Below are 15,723 nucleotides of genomic sequence, written 5' to 3'. Positions count from 1 at the left end.
ACATAAGGGATTGAGCGAGTTCTTTTACAAAATAGGTAACAAGTCCACTTCTTCTTCCTCTTTTTGTCCCTTTAGGCTCAGCTACTGCTCATGACTGTTTTTCTTTTCTTTTTTTCCACTCTTTTCTTCACCCTGATGCTTTCATCATCCCTGTGTGCTATCAGGAATCATATAGGTGAATATAAGTGTCAGGGCTGCTAAAGCAGATGTAAATTTCAGATTAGTCTGAGCCTTCCAAGCTCTTTTGAACCCTACTTTGAAGCCAAGATTAATTTCTCCGCACTTCAGCCTTCTTCACAAATACTCTTTCATGTATATTAGGTCCCATCTCCCATTCCCTCTTTCTCAAGTCCATAATTTCCTTTTAAGTCTCTGATCTGATATGTGTGTCCAAATGGGCACCCTACTTTGACAATCTCTGGTAAAACTTTCAGGAATGGTTTAAGATCGTTTCTCCCCCAAGCTGTCTCACTTCTCTCATGTGAGAAGTTACCCTCACCAACACAGAGTCAACAGGCTGGAAGAAGCACCAACACTACAGCCCTTTCCAGCCATGATCTGACATCCTGGCTGAGTTGCTTATGGGTATGCACTGAACCACCACGCTTAAGAGGCTGAGGGACAAGCCCTGAACCTTTTCTGCTGCTCTGCGGCTGCTGTGGCTGCCTTCAGCCGGAGGCAGGGGAGGCTGTGGGAGTGGGACATTTTACAGCACAGTAGCTGGTCTGCTCGTTGAACATGCATCAGAAACCCCAGTCTTGCATATAATCTGTGCAGTTCAAAAAAACTTTAGTTAACACAGAAGGCAATTTAATGGAAAAAGTGGGGTGCTTTTGTTCTTGTTTCTGGGTTTATTTTTTTCCTCCTAATTATAATGGTGATGAAAAATGGCAAGAAATTAAGACTGATATCTGAGATCCATTGTGTTGTGTTTAGAACTGTTAGGAAAGCGAAGCATGAGTTCTGTACCTGGGATTGGCACTGCCTATTCTGTAAACGCAGCTGAAAGTCTGTTCTTCCATGCAGGTGAACATAAACCAGACAGCAAAAGAAACTGTTTTGCTGTATGCACTATTAACAAAGGATGTCCTACCTTCACTTGCCTTACAAGGCCCCTGTGCAGAGGTCTTTGCTTTTGCGTACACTACTCTTGGAGTCAAGTGGAATTTGCTAGTGCAGGCACTTTGGGATGCAGCACCAGACTCGCAGTGAGGTTTTATCACATGAAGTAGGTTTTGCAAATGACTGGCTTTAATTTGAACTTAGTACCATTAACCATTTGATGGGTGAATAGTGCTTCTGCATAGGGAAACTTCCAACAAGCCATTTAAATATACAAAAACAACTGAATGAACAAATCTTGTAGTTCTAGGCTCCCAGAATCCTCTGTAGCATTTTTTGTTGAGACACATTGTTATTCAGTTATTTCAATATACTTTGCTCTGAATTTTTTTCTTTTTAATAATACAGGTGACAGCCATCTTTGTGCATTTCATTATCACAACATTTATACTAATTTAATGTAATGTTCTTTAAAAATATTAAAAAAATAAAAAAGCAGTCTTAAAAAACATTAACACTCTTTTCACTCAAATTAAAGAGCTGCTATATGTATTAAACCTGTTGAAAAACTGAATTGAGAAAATATGATCTTGCACTGAAAACATAACATCTACAGGAGAAATTTTCCATCACATCAGTGCCGGTGGAACTGAGAGATTCTTACATAGCATTGGTATAGGGTCTGTAGACCTGTGCAGTGTTTGACTGTACTGCTTACTCAGAAATCCCTACCCTTGTTTTTCAGGTTCACCTGCAACTTACTGGCAGCTCCATCATGTTTCTTTGAATGTCACAAGTAAATTCCGGGTCGTGTTTCAGGGCATGAGAGGAAGTGGCTTATCAAACGGAGGCCTCTCTATTGACGACATCAATTTGTCAGAAACTCAGTGTCCCCACCACGTCTGGCACATCAGAAATTTCACACATCTTCTCAACACAAGTCCAGCAGGGACAGCAGGAAGAATATACAGTCCACCTTTTTACTCTAGTAAAGGATATGCTTTTCAGGTCAGCTTGTATGTAAATGGTACCACTAATAACCCATTTAATTTAGCAATGTACTTGCACCTGATTTCTGGAGCAAATGATGATCAGTTGCAATGGCCCTGTGCATGGCAACAAGGTACCATGATTCTGCTTGACCAGCATCCTGATATTCGTCAACGGATGTCAAACCAAAGAAGTATAACAACCGACCCTCTGAAATTATCAGGTTAGTTAAAATCAGATGTGCTATCCAGTACGTTTAAAACACAGCCAAAAGATAAGGAGTCAAATTTTCTCTTTGTGTAGATTAGTGCAGGTTTTTTAGCTTCTGGAATGTTTCATTTGTTTGCAGCAACGATATAATTGAAGAAAAAATTGAACATACAAGTAGGTTAAGCTGGGACCCTGGATTTCAAAGTTGATTTGCATAAGAAATAGGTGGATGATCCACGCCTAAAATTTCTTTCATATGCTCTGTGAAGATGCATTTATATCTGCTTTAATGAGAATGGAAGTTTTCCAGAAGACTTGAAAAGAAAAATACTGAATTAACAATACACACAGTTCATACCAGATAAAAGTGCAGCTATTAAACAAATCCCCTCCCTCCTTGTAAAAGGTACAGTGGTGTCAGCACAAATCTCCAGATGGACAAAGTACTGATTCATAATACATAATCTGTATTATGAATATTATGTTCAAGGTATGAGAAGATAAGGAGAAATTGTCCACAGTAACTTGGAAAAGAGGCAGTTGAGGTAAAGATGTAACTCTGAGAAATGGTAGGAATCTCTATAAAGAGAGATATTAAAGAAAAACCCCATATTCATCATTGGATAAAGATTGGATTTAAACCAAAATGACTTTCTGCATTGATTATAAGAGTTTTGCCAAAAGAAACCACCTCCACCACTGAATTAGTTTCCTGGGCTTTCAGACCGTAACATTAGTCAAGGAAGGAAGGCACAAAAATGTCTAACTCACAGTATTATTTTTAAAAATCTATGATTTACATTCATTTTTCTATGACACTGTCTCTACGTGAAAACAATGCAGGTAATCTAGAAAGACTAAATGTTCTCCCCTGTAAATGAAAGACGCATCACACCAAGTCTTCCATAGATGGTTGACATTTTCCCCATGCTCTCTGCTGTTATGGCCACAGTGCTCAGCCCTTTTCCTTCCCTGACCCTGTGGACACGCAGCCTGTTTGCTCCTTCTCCCTTGTTTATTCATATATTGCTAATAGTCCCAGATTCCCAAGAGAAGCCTTGTAACTCCTATCCTTTCTCTAACCAGCAGTGGTGTTGGAGCAGGCAGTTTCTTCTCCCTCTGTCAGATACTTTCATAGGCAATCAGGCTCAGCTTTGAGATTTAGAACAGGGTTTGATGGAGGGGACATCAGTGGCCAGTGACCGTTCAGATTGTTCACGTGCCCTCTGCCCTACATCCACATCAAGAGATGCTCTTTTTTGAGAAGCACTGAATTATTTCATTTTACAGATGATTTATGTGCTCCTCATCTTCCTGCCCACTACACTTTAAAAGAACTAAAAAGAAAATACAACAGGTTTTCAACTAGCTCACCAATAACCTCGTCTCCAGCAGGCTCTTTTCTCAATACCTCAGGCTAAACCAAGCCGTTGAAGATCTCCATTGTCTTCTGCATCTCATCAGTGTGGTATCTCAGGCAAAAAAATCTGCAAATATTGTAGGCAGGTCCAGCATTGCTCCTACTCCTTGAGTTTCAGGTAATTTATTGTCTTCTCCATATTCATGACATCCATGACCAACTAAGCAGAAGCAGACAAAGTAGGATGCAATCTGTCTTGGTTGTTGAGAGAGGCCTCAATACTACTTTGCAGAAGAGATTATCTGAGAAGGAAGGGACCCTATTGAGAAAGAAACCCAAAGTGGTCCCACACTCACATTCAGTGTTTTTTTTTTTCCAGATTCCTCATCAACTTATTTTTGGGATAGGCCAGATAAAGTGGGATCCATAGCATCTTTTCCCAATGGAACTACATTCATGAGAGGTCCAGGAAGTGGAACGAGTACATTCTTAACTCATCAGAGACTTAGAAGCCGCAACTTTATTAAAGACGACGGTGTTTATATTCTTTTAACAATGGAAGGTATGTAAACATAGCTGATATTCTTTATGATACAGTAAACATGGAGTGTCACATACTTACTAAGTCACTAGTGCTGTAGATATAAATACACATGATGTACTTTGCAAATGAGCAGTTCTGGAACTACGCATGTATCTAAAGTCAAATCATATGTTTGGATAAATTTGTGGATAGGTACATGCACTGTATAATTCCTTTATCTCGTGTGAAGGTGTATAAAATGATGCTAATCTTGTGCAAATTATTTTGAATAGAGTACTTTGAATAAAATTGTCTGTTTCTGAAAAAATCTAGAGGACATTTCCAAAATACATCATGCTCCTGAAAGGTAAAAAAGACTACTTATCCATTATACCTGTGGACAGGCTTATTGCTCTTTACTATTAGAACTTATCATTAGAATAAGAAGAAAAATAACATGAAGTAAAGACCTTATTTCTTGTGTTTTTATCGTGCAGATATATCACATCTACTATCAACTCAGCCAAGTGTTTCACCTACCTTTGTTGTGAATACGTCCAGTGACAACACCATCAAACCTACCTCTAACACCACTGCCACCAAGCCTACCATGAGGCCTACTGCCACCACAACAGCCTCTGTCACCCTGACCGAAAAGCCAGAGCCAGAGCGTCCCAATTCCTGCCTAGACAACCCTTGTGAAAATGATGGTGTCTGCGTTATTGTAGACAGAGCACCAGTGTGCAGGTAACTGCCTTTATTCACTCTCAAATGCAATTTTAGGATGAGTAATGAAAGTTTCTAGTAGAATAAATCTTTGTTCCTAATGAAAGGAAAGATAGACTATAGCTGATTAAGGCAAATATTTCCAACTGCTACTGTGAGACTAAACTTATGCCCAGTTTGGGCAACAAAGCTCCTGACCTCAGCATTTGACCATGTTGAAGTACTCTGCTTGACTTCCCTGTAAATTATATTTTAAATGTTTTTATCATTTTCAGTAGTGTATTAGTCCAATGTTGTAAAATGGACTGTGCATCTCCCTAGAAGTCCCTATAACAAAATTTATAAGAGCTAAATATAAATGCAGTTGAAACAAAATAGCATTTATATCCGTAGAAAAGATGTTTAATACTTGGCAGGCAGGAAGCAGCATAGACATTATTTTAGAATATGATTCAGAAATATTGTGTAGTGTAAATTATGACCATGAATTACCAAAGTGGAGTTGCTTGCCTTTGAAACCAGAGATGAAGGCTGAGGACTAAAAAGTTTGTTTGCCCTGCAAGAAAATTAATATGAACTTTTATTTAATTCTCTGTGGATACATTTATGTAACCCACCTGGCTGATGAGCATTGTTCCAGCTCTTAAACAAACTCTAGGGCTGAAGATAGTGACCTTATGTGATGCTGTGCCGGGGCAGGTAGACTGGGGGAGTGCTGTGAGGCAAATGTCTAAAGGCTGAGAGCACCGAGAGTCAGGATGACTCATTAAGTGTTATATTTCCCCATTTAGAAACCTTTTAAAAAACAATTCTTGTGCAACCCATCAGAAACAGGTCACAAATATGAGTAAATGTCAAGAAGCTCTTCCAAGAAGACAAAAAAAAGTTATGCTAAGTGTTATGCCTGATTTCAAAATTATGGAAAGAAAACTTTTATTCTCTGACATCTCTGGATTATTTGAAGCGCTAGTGCCTATGCAACCTACTTTCCGTCCTAGAGAAGTGTGTGACCAGCAGTCAGTTTCCGCTCCGATTTTCTATTGGGAAACAAGGGGGAATGTGATACATAACTCTGTTTAAGCCGGATCACATTAAGTCCCCCAAAAGTCAGTATCCTTGCAGCACACTGCAAACCCCATTTTCAGGGTTGAACACATAGTTCTGAATAAATGGCTTAGACAGGAACTAGAAAAACAGTAACATTAGGCACAACCAGGGTTAGAAAGACACGGCAGGTGTGCACTCAACAGTACTGCACATATGGGTTTTTTTTCAGTTAGGTCATTGGGACCCTCATATACTCACTATAAAATGTTTCGGAGCTGATAGTGATGCTGGATAAGGTGAAGGAATCAAGGCCTGGAGGTTGTTTTTAGTCCTAAAACCAGATGACTGCTAGGATGTTAATTTCTTTTCTTACCTTCTTCTTGGGGGAGGGCAGAGGCAGCTCATACAAGTTCTTTAAATTTGAAAATAAGCCCCTTTTGGCAATGAGAAGGTCTGATCAGAACATACCACATCTGCTAGTGGAGAAGTACTGAGCAGGGAAAGGGGAATGTGGTGGGAACATCTTCGGCCAGCTCAGTCCTAGAACTGGGGAATTCCTGCACCTAAGCTTTGGTTCAGCTGCTATCTGGTCAGAGATGCCTTGAGAGTCCGGCCTGTGGTCTCCACCCCATTTATCTCACAGGTTCGAATTGCTGCATAAGGTGAGCTTAGAATTAAAAAAGCAAAGAACGCATGAGGAAACAGGTGGATGAAGTTTTCTGAAGGGTAGTAAATGTGGCTTCATTGGATAAAATAGCAGCGTAAAATTTCTGGACGACTTGCCCTAGGAGCTTATTCAACTCCTTCCTATAAAGGCTTTTTTAAATTGACTGACTGAAGAAAATAGAAGGGCTTTGTGTAAAAGCTGAGCATGACAAAAGGCAGAACTGCATCAGGGTATGAGGGTAACTAGTAATAGTGGAAGCAAATATTACATGACAGTGGTCCTAGAGACAGGTATCAGTTTCATGGAGCAGAAAGTGAGTTTTCTATCAACAGCAGTGCTATAAACTTCAAGGAAAAGGAAGCAGATAAGTGAAGTGAGTGATCCAGAGGGCATCTCTATTGGTAGCAACAGATGACCATTCTGTAGGAGAAGCTCTATAGATCAGCTGCGGCCAAGAGTTAAGCAGCCAAAAGGATCAGGATAGCGCTTGGGGTTTTTGGCAAAGGCTCTCTCTGAAGACATGACCTGTAAAACAGCAGGAAGCTGAAAGAAGCACATCCAGATGTGTAAGGACAGTAGGCCACTCAAGACATCTTTAAAATAGAAGTCCATTTTAAGATAACTTCATTATGCTTTGGGATATAGAAACAGCGTATCAGAGATGCCGGTTTTTTTCAGTAGCCCTTTTCATGCCTTTAATCTTTAGGTGATACCACGTGTTTGTTCTTTTACTTTCTAGATGTCCAGCAGGTGACAACTGGTGGTACATGGGAGAAAGGTGTGAAAGGAAAGGCTCAACTCAAGAAAATACTATAATAGCTGTTTCTTCCACCATATCTGTATTTATTGTAATGCTTATTGTCACTATCACAACCGCGGTGTGCCTTAAAAAGAAATACAGCCAAGGAAAGGAAAATGGTGAGAGCCTGACTCTGAAAGAAGTAAGTATTTTGCCTTTTTCAACAATGATATATATATATTTACTAAAAATAAACAAATCCAGTAAAAGTAAATTGGAGGATGTCACATTTTTAAAGTCCGAAGACTCCAGCTTAGGAATTAAAGAGCTCCATTAAGTGCTACGGATTTATCAAACACCATAAAGCCACTTCATTCAAAACCTGTTCTCCTCCTCCACCCCCACCACTCTTACTGCCTTGATGGCAGCCTACATTGAGTGGGAGAGTGTGAACAAAGGGGCTCATTTTCAATTTGTAACTAAACCATGTCTTCCACCTAGTGGACTTGTATTTCATCTATTACTGCATTTTCTACTAAAGATCTCCCCTTAAAACACCATGGTACTAAAAAACCCAATACAAAATGTCAAAATAAAAAGCAAATATAAAAATCAGTTTCCCTATTCAATGGCCATTTTTTATACAAGGAAAAAAGTAGCCATGGAAATCGTGACTTAAGGAGAATTAAAAGAAGACAGCAGATTAAAACTATCTGAATTACTGGATTAGAAAGGACATGTAGTGAATAGCAGAGACATTTGGGCAGGTTTTGATAGGAAGTTTCATAAAGTCCCAGGCATCTGGACTCTTAGTTTAAACAGAGATTTAGTCTTGGAAATAGTAAGAATGACATAGGTTAGAGGGACTCACAAGGCACAGGAGAAATTTTGTAAGCAAACTGAAGAGGAATGGCCTTCCAGAGAGTAGACTTCCATTTTTAATTTTGTCCTAGTATTCTTTACGTGGTGTCCTGTTGAGGTGCAGTACCTCAGTGCAATGCCAGATACTTGGCACTGTTACTTTATGACCTTCCAATAAATTATTTTAGTTTCTTTGTAAGTAACGCTCTTACATTATACACATATTTCCCTTCCCTACAAGCTTTTGAGATGTGGCTTTGATTTTTTTTTCCCCATTTAGAATAAAACATCCTTCTGAAGATAATGCAAACAAACATCAAAGACTCAAGATGAACATCACTCGAAAACCACAACTACGTCATCATTCTTTCTGTTACTTTTATCTCAACCATCATGATAAAGGTTTGTAAAGTCTGGAAAATAATTAATCATCTGGATAAAATACTGTGCTAAAGTCAGTAAAGTGTCTGACAGTGTTGTGTATCGCCATGCAATGGAGAAAGATGGAAATATGTTGTGTGACATGCCTGCCCTGTCCTTTAAGTCTACCTGAACATGAAGAAACATGTAAAACTGCATCCCGAATTTCAATCAACACAGTGAAGTCTAGGTTTGCTATCTTATCAGCTACAGATGTCTATAATAAAAGGGATCTGGACCCTGTAATCATGGGGTACCCAGTGGTTCTGAGTCCTGCAACAGCTGGCACTCAGTAGTGTGAGGGTATGTGGAGTGTGGGAGCATCTGGTTCATTAAGTTATATTTGGTTGTGATCTACTCACGATAAAAGGAATAACAAGTAATGAGGAAAGTGATAAATTAACCACACAGACACACAAACATGAATGAGGAAGTCACAACAGAGACAATAATGGAGACCCAGAATGTTTCAGCCATGTTTGGTTGTTGATCCATTAAAGGAACTACTCAGGCAGAGCCTTCAAGAATGTCAACCTGAACAACAATTTTTAACTGATAGCAAGGGGGAAACATGATTAACATGATTATTATGGGATACTTGAGGCTGCTTGGGATATTGGCTATCAGAAGAGGCTTATGGACTTACTTATGTAAAAATGACTATGGGATGTTCAGGGGAAGGGCCAAAGGATCCAAAGAAAAGGGGAAGTATCATGGTGGATCAGAGAGGAACCAGTGTGGGAAAATGGTGCCAGCAACTGGAGAGACCAGCCTGCAAAAGAGATCTGTGTGCCAATGACCAGAGGAGACCACAGGTGTTAGGGCTTGTTGGTCTAGGTACTAGCACATGGAGGACTGGCATGCAAGAGTCTGTGTGCCAGTAACTGGAGGCCTGTGGGCGGTAGGGCTTGTAGGTCTAAACCCCAGCGACTGGAGGGACTGGGGTGTGTGTGGGGGCGTGTGTGTGTGTTGTATGTGTGTTGAAAGGTCCAAGTGCCAGCAACTGGAGAAGAGGCCATGGGCACCAGGGCTGTAGGTCTGGGTGGCAGCAACTGGAGGGATCGGGTTGTATGTGGCTGTGTAAGTGGTCTAAGTGCTGGCAACTGGAGACACCTGGGTGTGTTTATATTTCTTCAGTGAATTTAATCCTCTGTATGTGTATGTATAATTCACTAGCAAACTTCAAGCTGGACTAGCTGGTGAGTTGGAGGAAACATTTCCACATCTGGAGGACTCGGTCTGAGCCAGTGGTTGGGGTAAGGGAGCCCAGGGTCCAGGCACGGATGTTAGGCAGACTGAGAGCCAGTGCTAGGATCTGTGATTCAAGGGATCTGTGATTGTGGGAGTACTTATGCGATGAGTGTGTGAGTGTACACATCTGTTTTGCTAGCAAGTATCACAATGCTCTCTCTGGCAAGTAGGAGGTGACCTGCATACCAGCTAAGGGGCCCCAGGTCCAGGCATGGATGTTAAACAGGTTTAGAGGCCATGCTAACATTCAAGGGGTCTTTGAATCTGGGTGTGCTTATGGATGTGGAGAATGAGAGCGCGCATGTTTTCACCAGAGAACCTCCATTCTGATCGGCTGGAGGGGAGGAAGAGGAGGGGGCTGTCTGTACTTGTGTGAGTTGGGGTAGCATTATAGGTGGGTGCTGCTACCCATGCAGCTCTGTGTGTGTGCAGCAGTCTGTTCAGCCAGCCGCATTAGGGACCTCTGTGTGTGTGTGTGTGTGTGTGTGTGTGTGTGAGTGAGCGTGTCTTTTGGATACACACTCAACCTTGCTACAGGCCAGACCTGCAAGCAGGAACAGCAGCAGCTGCATCCCTGGGACTGGGATGGAGAGATCACCTAGGACTGTTTCTGGCTGGGCACGTCAGCTGGGGAGGAGGGATCCTGGGTCTGTTGGATTTGGCGTCTCCCTTAACACCCTTGATAAGGAGGGCTACAATTCAGTGGGATTTGGAGAACAGAGTAGGCACGGAAATAGGAGAAGGGCCAGAGGAAGCAAAGTGTACTTCCCTGAGGACACTTTGCAGAGGAAGATGGCAGTCACCATGGGCACAGATCATCACATTTGCAGTGTTTTGGAGGGGGGCTGCAAGAGACAGGAGTGCCAGTAATAGAAATGTCAGGTCACAGCAGATGGTTGGTAGACTGGTATGTGAATATGTTCACATTTAAAGGTCAGCAGCTACTTTGATTCCTTGGAATGGATGTTGATGATCATAACATTTGTCGTGCAATTTACCCTAACTCTGGGCAAGAGCAGTTCAAATGTATGGAAATTTGATGTCTTCCTCTGAATGCTACTGCATGGCACAAAGCAACAAATGTGTATGGCTCTGTACCGACATTACATATGTAGTCCTCCTCTGATTAATATTCTCTGAAATGTAGTTATATTTAAAGTATTCATAGCTGGTTTTATTAGCTTTTGTTGGAACCCAAAGATTCATGAAAACAGCCAGACAAAATTAACAAAGATTTGTCAGAGCTAACAAATATCCTGGATAGGAAGATACCCTACTATAGCTGTCTTAAAATAACTTTCCTATTTTGACATGTCTTCATCAGCAGTTTTCATGCAAATAATCCTCCAAATGCGCCTTCAATTAAGATATGCACATAGATTTACATGGAGTTAAGAAGACACAAATGAGACTGTTCATAAATTCAACCCTGGCTAAAATACTTAACATTATAAACAGTGAGCATTTCATAATTTCAAATGTGAACTACTGGATTTGTGACTGCAGAGATCATTTATATTTTTTGAAATCCAGATTACATGAAATGGCATAAATACCACCTGAATTGTCAACTCTTCTGTGCTTTCACTAGAAGAAAGCTTAATACATAGAGCAATATATTACAATACATTTTGCGAAATACAAATTCCACAGGGTGTGTCCTGAAAAGGTGAACTTCCATCGGAAAAAACCTTAAGCTTCTGCTTATTCATTTCAAACAGGAATCAGTGAGGAGCACAATTTGAAACTGAATCTCCCAGTCAGTGAGTAAGAACAACTCACTTTTCAGTGGTGTGCAGGTTCCACAGAGCCAAAAGCGACTGAGGTTTTATTAACGTCATTAACTGATCTAAAAATACTCAAGAGGAAAATACTTTTTTTTCAATGCAGAAAAATTAGTCAGGAAGTCCAACATCAGATTCGATATTGCACTTTATTGTATATCACAAAATTTCTACTACTAGCTCAAGTTCCTGAACAAATACATTTTTCTTACAAAAGCTGTACCACAACTGTTTTACACTGATGGTCTTTTTCTGTGAAGAAAGGAGGTGAGAGATTGAAAATACATATGCAGTTTAGGAAATGAAGCATTTCAACTGGAGTTTTCTTCTTTAAGAGTAGATGCTTTACTTGGATTTGTAATTTAACTGGTTGAAGTTGCAATGTCTCAGTAATGGTCACCTCTGGTGAAAACAGCAGTGAAGATTCACCAGCCCCGGTGAATCTTCCCTGCTTTACAAAGACTTTTCCTACATGGTTATTAGGACTGCGTCTATTATTTTTAATGAAACAGCTTAATTCTGGAGACATACATTTGATGCATTTACAGATAATATGGATATTCATCACAGATCAGATACTGCATTGGTCAGTCGGAGGGCCATACATGAAGTTGCAGCCCTTCACAGAAAGACTGGGTGTATACTTCACTTTCCTAAAGCAGATTTATTCACAGAAAGTTTTACTAAAAAATCTTTAAGTAAGCTTCTCCGTAGGGAGTCACTGAGATACTAATATGAGAGTAAAACCCACCAGTGTAAAATCTGCACAAAGTTCCACTTCTCTTTCCCGTCCTTCTCACATTGGGGTGATTCAGGTTATAATTTGCAACAAGGATTTGCTCTGCCTGCATCCCTGGAGCCATGCAGGTCAGGCACACTCCACTCTCTACAGATCAGGACTAGTGTAAAAAGCCTATTATTGGATTCCCACAACACGCAGAACAAGGGCTTGAGCTGTGGATGTTGATTCCTCAGGTCAATTGCCCTGCTCCCGTGCTTCATTCAAGTGCGGGTCTCTGCTGGTACCCGGTGGCTGCCCCCCTAGCAAAGACCTGGGCTTAAGTGAATGTTGTCTTCTCTGCTCCTCCTCTTCTGGGCTCCGGACTAGCTGTACAGCTGGACCTAGCAGAGTATGTGCATGTTGTATTTAGAGCTGTGTGCATGACTCACTCCCCACTGCTGAGTCTATCAGGAGTCACAGCATGGGCTTAAAAATAAAATTAAAAAAATGCAACGTTCAAGTCAGTGGCTCAGGTTTGGAGTTAAAAAAAAAAAAGGTAGGTTGTTGGTCTAGCTACTTATTGGTCTTTCTCAAAGAATCTCAGCATGGCAGAAAATCTTTCAGGCATGCCACCTAATACCTATGCTAAACAGTATACACAGCCTCATATTCCTGATATAGGCAAACTAGACCAATTTCATTGCTATTTGCATCACACAGATCAACTCGCTCAGTCTAGCTTTTGCACAAGTAGCAGATAACTGCATCATAATGTCTAATAGTCTGGCTGGCACTGTGTTGTCTAAATCCTAGACACTAGCTCTCTCATTTCAGCTAAGCATGTCAGGTGTCTCGTACCACCCACGCCAGGCAGACACGGTTCCAGGCTGCAGGGCAGGAGTCACGAGTTGTCAATTTTTGTAGGTGCAGGTCAGAACAGAGAAGTGGTATTTCTCCATTTTTTTTTCACAGCTCTCCTTTTCCACTGGTGTTAGAACTCAGGGGCTTTTGCTAAGACACAGGTGCCACATGTCAGTTAAAATACCTCTGATTCTCATAAATGGGATCTTAATTCTCCTGTCTACTTGGACTGCATTTTCAAGCTATCTTCAAGTGCCAGTACTACGGAGATTCATGTCTCAAAAGGAGAAGATAACCACCAAATAAACTGCATTTTCTGAACAGTCATGCAGTCAATTGCTGTTTCTTAAATCTAGAGTTGTTGCTTAGAGACTTTTGCCGTATTTGATCCAGTAATGGCACAATATCTGTACTTTGCTCAGATTGTGCTATGAAATTATGAAGAAATTTAATATACAGTGATCTCATTTTCCCACTTCTTTCATATATTCTAGTTTATTGCAAAAGACAGCTCTAAAGTTTTAATAATACATTTTGTGCAAGAAGATTATGAATTTTTTGGAGCAGACAGATTCCACGTGGCTGCTCTCCTTGTCCTCCCCCTTTTCTGAGCATCAACAGAATGAACTGGGGGAAAAAAAGACCACACCAATTCAGACTGATCACCCCTCCTACTCCCAAATTAATAATTTTCTGGAGTGCATATGGATCCGTCTCCTTTGTATTAAACTTCTTCAAAACCATCACCATTGCCACCTTTTTTTATTTTTTTGTGGAATGCTTTTTTTCTTCCCCGCCCCCAGTCAAAGTTCATTACTAACAACATGGACACTGTAACTGGTGTAAGGCTTGCAGACAGATTGTCATTCTAGTTTTCATCTTCATTTGCTCACAAGTTCCTAAACTCCTTCCACTTGAGATGAAACGGTCCATGCTTGATCTCTGCCTTTGACTTTACCTACTGCGAAAACAAAATAGCGTCAAAGAAGTTTAACTTGAATGTCTGGAACTTAAAAGAACAAAATCAAACTTCATTGTTTCCCAAGGTTGCAATGCTTAAGCATACAATACCTAAACATGATTGCTCTTCCAGTGCAATGCTCATGGAAAAAAAAGATTGTGCGCTTTTTATCAGATTTGAATCTTATCTCTAAACAATTTGATGAACATTTTGATTAACTTCTTAATGATCACATTTCTGCTTAGCCGTTACTAACATGTAACTAGAACCAGCCATCTTGTTCTGCTAGAGCTCTGTGTATGTGCATTTGCCCTTGATTTTTTTTTTTTTTAACACCATCTGGATCCATGCAGTCTATGCTACAAAAAGCCAGATCAAATCTTGTCAGCAGGACGTCTTCCACTTCATCTGTGATTGCTTTTTTTTTTTTCATACTTCTCATCATGTTGTGAACACTTGGGTTTGGAGGCAGCTTTCACTCATGTAAATGATGTTTGCTCGTCCAGTGTTTAACCACTCTTTCAGTAAAGACATTATGAATTACATAAAATTACATTGCAACTTCAGTTCAGTTTGTTAAGTCGGCTATTAGTTTACTAAGTTTGGTAGTTATTAAGTTTTTTAAAAAACTTTAGTTTATTAACTGTGGCAGGAGTCTCTGTTGCCACTTAGAAGAGACAGGTTTCATTCTGGCTGCTGCTGTCATGCTTTTGCCACCAGAAAAGATTTGTCAGGGTAAGCTGAAGGTAAGGAGAGAAACAGAAAATGAAAGTATTTATCATCTCATCTGGTTAAGGAACAACCTCTGCAGGCGCTCGGGACAACTGTAGGATCATGCTTAAGTGTTAGCATGTGTGATTGGGAGGAATGGAAAAGAAAAGCCGCCATGATAAGAAAGTATGAATTTCCTTAAGGGAAAAAACCTCTAAGGAAAAAAAAGAAAATTAAATTGAGATAGTAAATACCCACTATGGGCCACTGCATGATAGTCTACAGGCCATGTCTCCCAAGCAGATAGATGCTCCTTCGCAACATGAAGCCTGAACAATTTCTTCTGCTCAGCAGCCCACCCATTTGCTCTGCTTTTCATAGGTTCCCACCTCACAGCAAGATCAATCGCCACTACTCATGTCCTTTCTAAACCTATTTCCATTAGCTTATAGCAACGCGCACGTCTCTCGCTTACAAGCACTGTGGGACCTCTGGCTGCCTCAACAGCAGCGCTGCAAGAGCCTTTTTGGGCAGCTCTCTCCCTTGGGGAGGTCTGGGAAACTGGCAGCCAGGGTGATGCGGAGGCTGAGCTGGCACAAGCATCACACAAAACATACTTCGTTGCTGGAGGACTGAAGAAAAACTTGGAAGCCACTTCCGTGGCCTCTGCCAGAGACAAAGCTGGTGGTGGTACCCCATGGTGCTGGCTCTGCTGTCCCTATGGAGAGCTCGTCCCTGCATAAATAAGAGTCATTCTTGCCTTGGAGGATTTGTTGGAGGAACTGGTGGAGGCCAATGCTCTGTTTCACGGAGCCACTGAAGACCAGAT

At 40.8% G+C, this 15,723-nt stretch overlaps 1 protein-coding gene across 1 annotated transcript in view; it reads left to right on the top strand.

Annotated features, from left to right (window-relative positions):
- MEP1B (meprin A subunit beta) overlaps positions 1–8,512 on the top strand; it is a 28,467-nt gene extending 19,955 nt beyond the window's left edge. The window contains exons 11-15 of the mRNA XM_076328955.1: positions 1,808–2,275; positions 4,002–4,184; positions 4,643–4,892; positions 7,325–7,526; positions 8,466–8,512. Of these exons, the coding sequence (XP_076185070.1) occupies positions 1,808–2,275; positions 4,002–4,184; positions 4,643–4,892; positions 7,325–7,526; positions 8,466–8,483 (1,121 nt within the window). The 3' untranslated portion in view covers positions 8,484–8,512. The remainder of the gene's footprint in view (positions 1–1,807; positions 2,276–4,001; positions 4,185–4,642; positions 4,893–7,324; positions 7,527–8,465) is intronic.
- Positions 8,513–15,723: the final 7,211 nt, after the last annotated feature.

The sequence above is a fragment of the Aptenodytes patagonicus genome, chromosome 2 (genome assembly GCF_965638725.1).
Source record: "Aptenodytes patagonicus chromosome 2, bAptPat1.pri.cur, whole genome shotgun sequence".
Classification (NCBI taxonomy): domain Eukaryota; kingdom Metazoa; phylum Chordata; class Aves; order Sphenisciformes; family Spheniscidae; genus Aptenodytes; species Aptenodytes patagonicus.
Note: the sequence above shows the minus strand (reverse complement) of the source record. Positions and strands in the feature narration are given on the sequence as shown.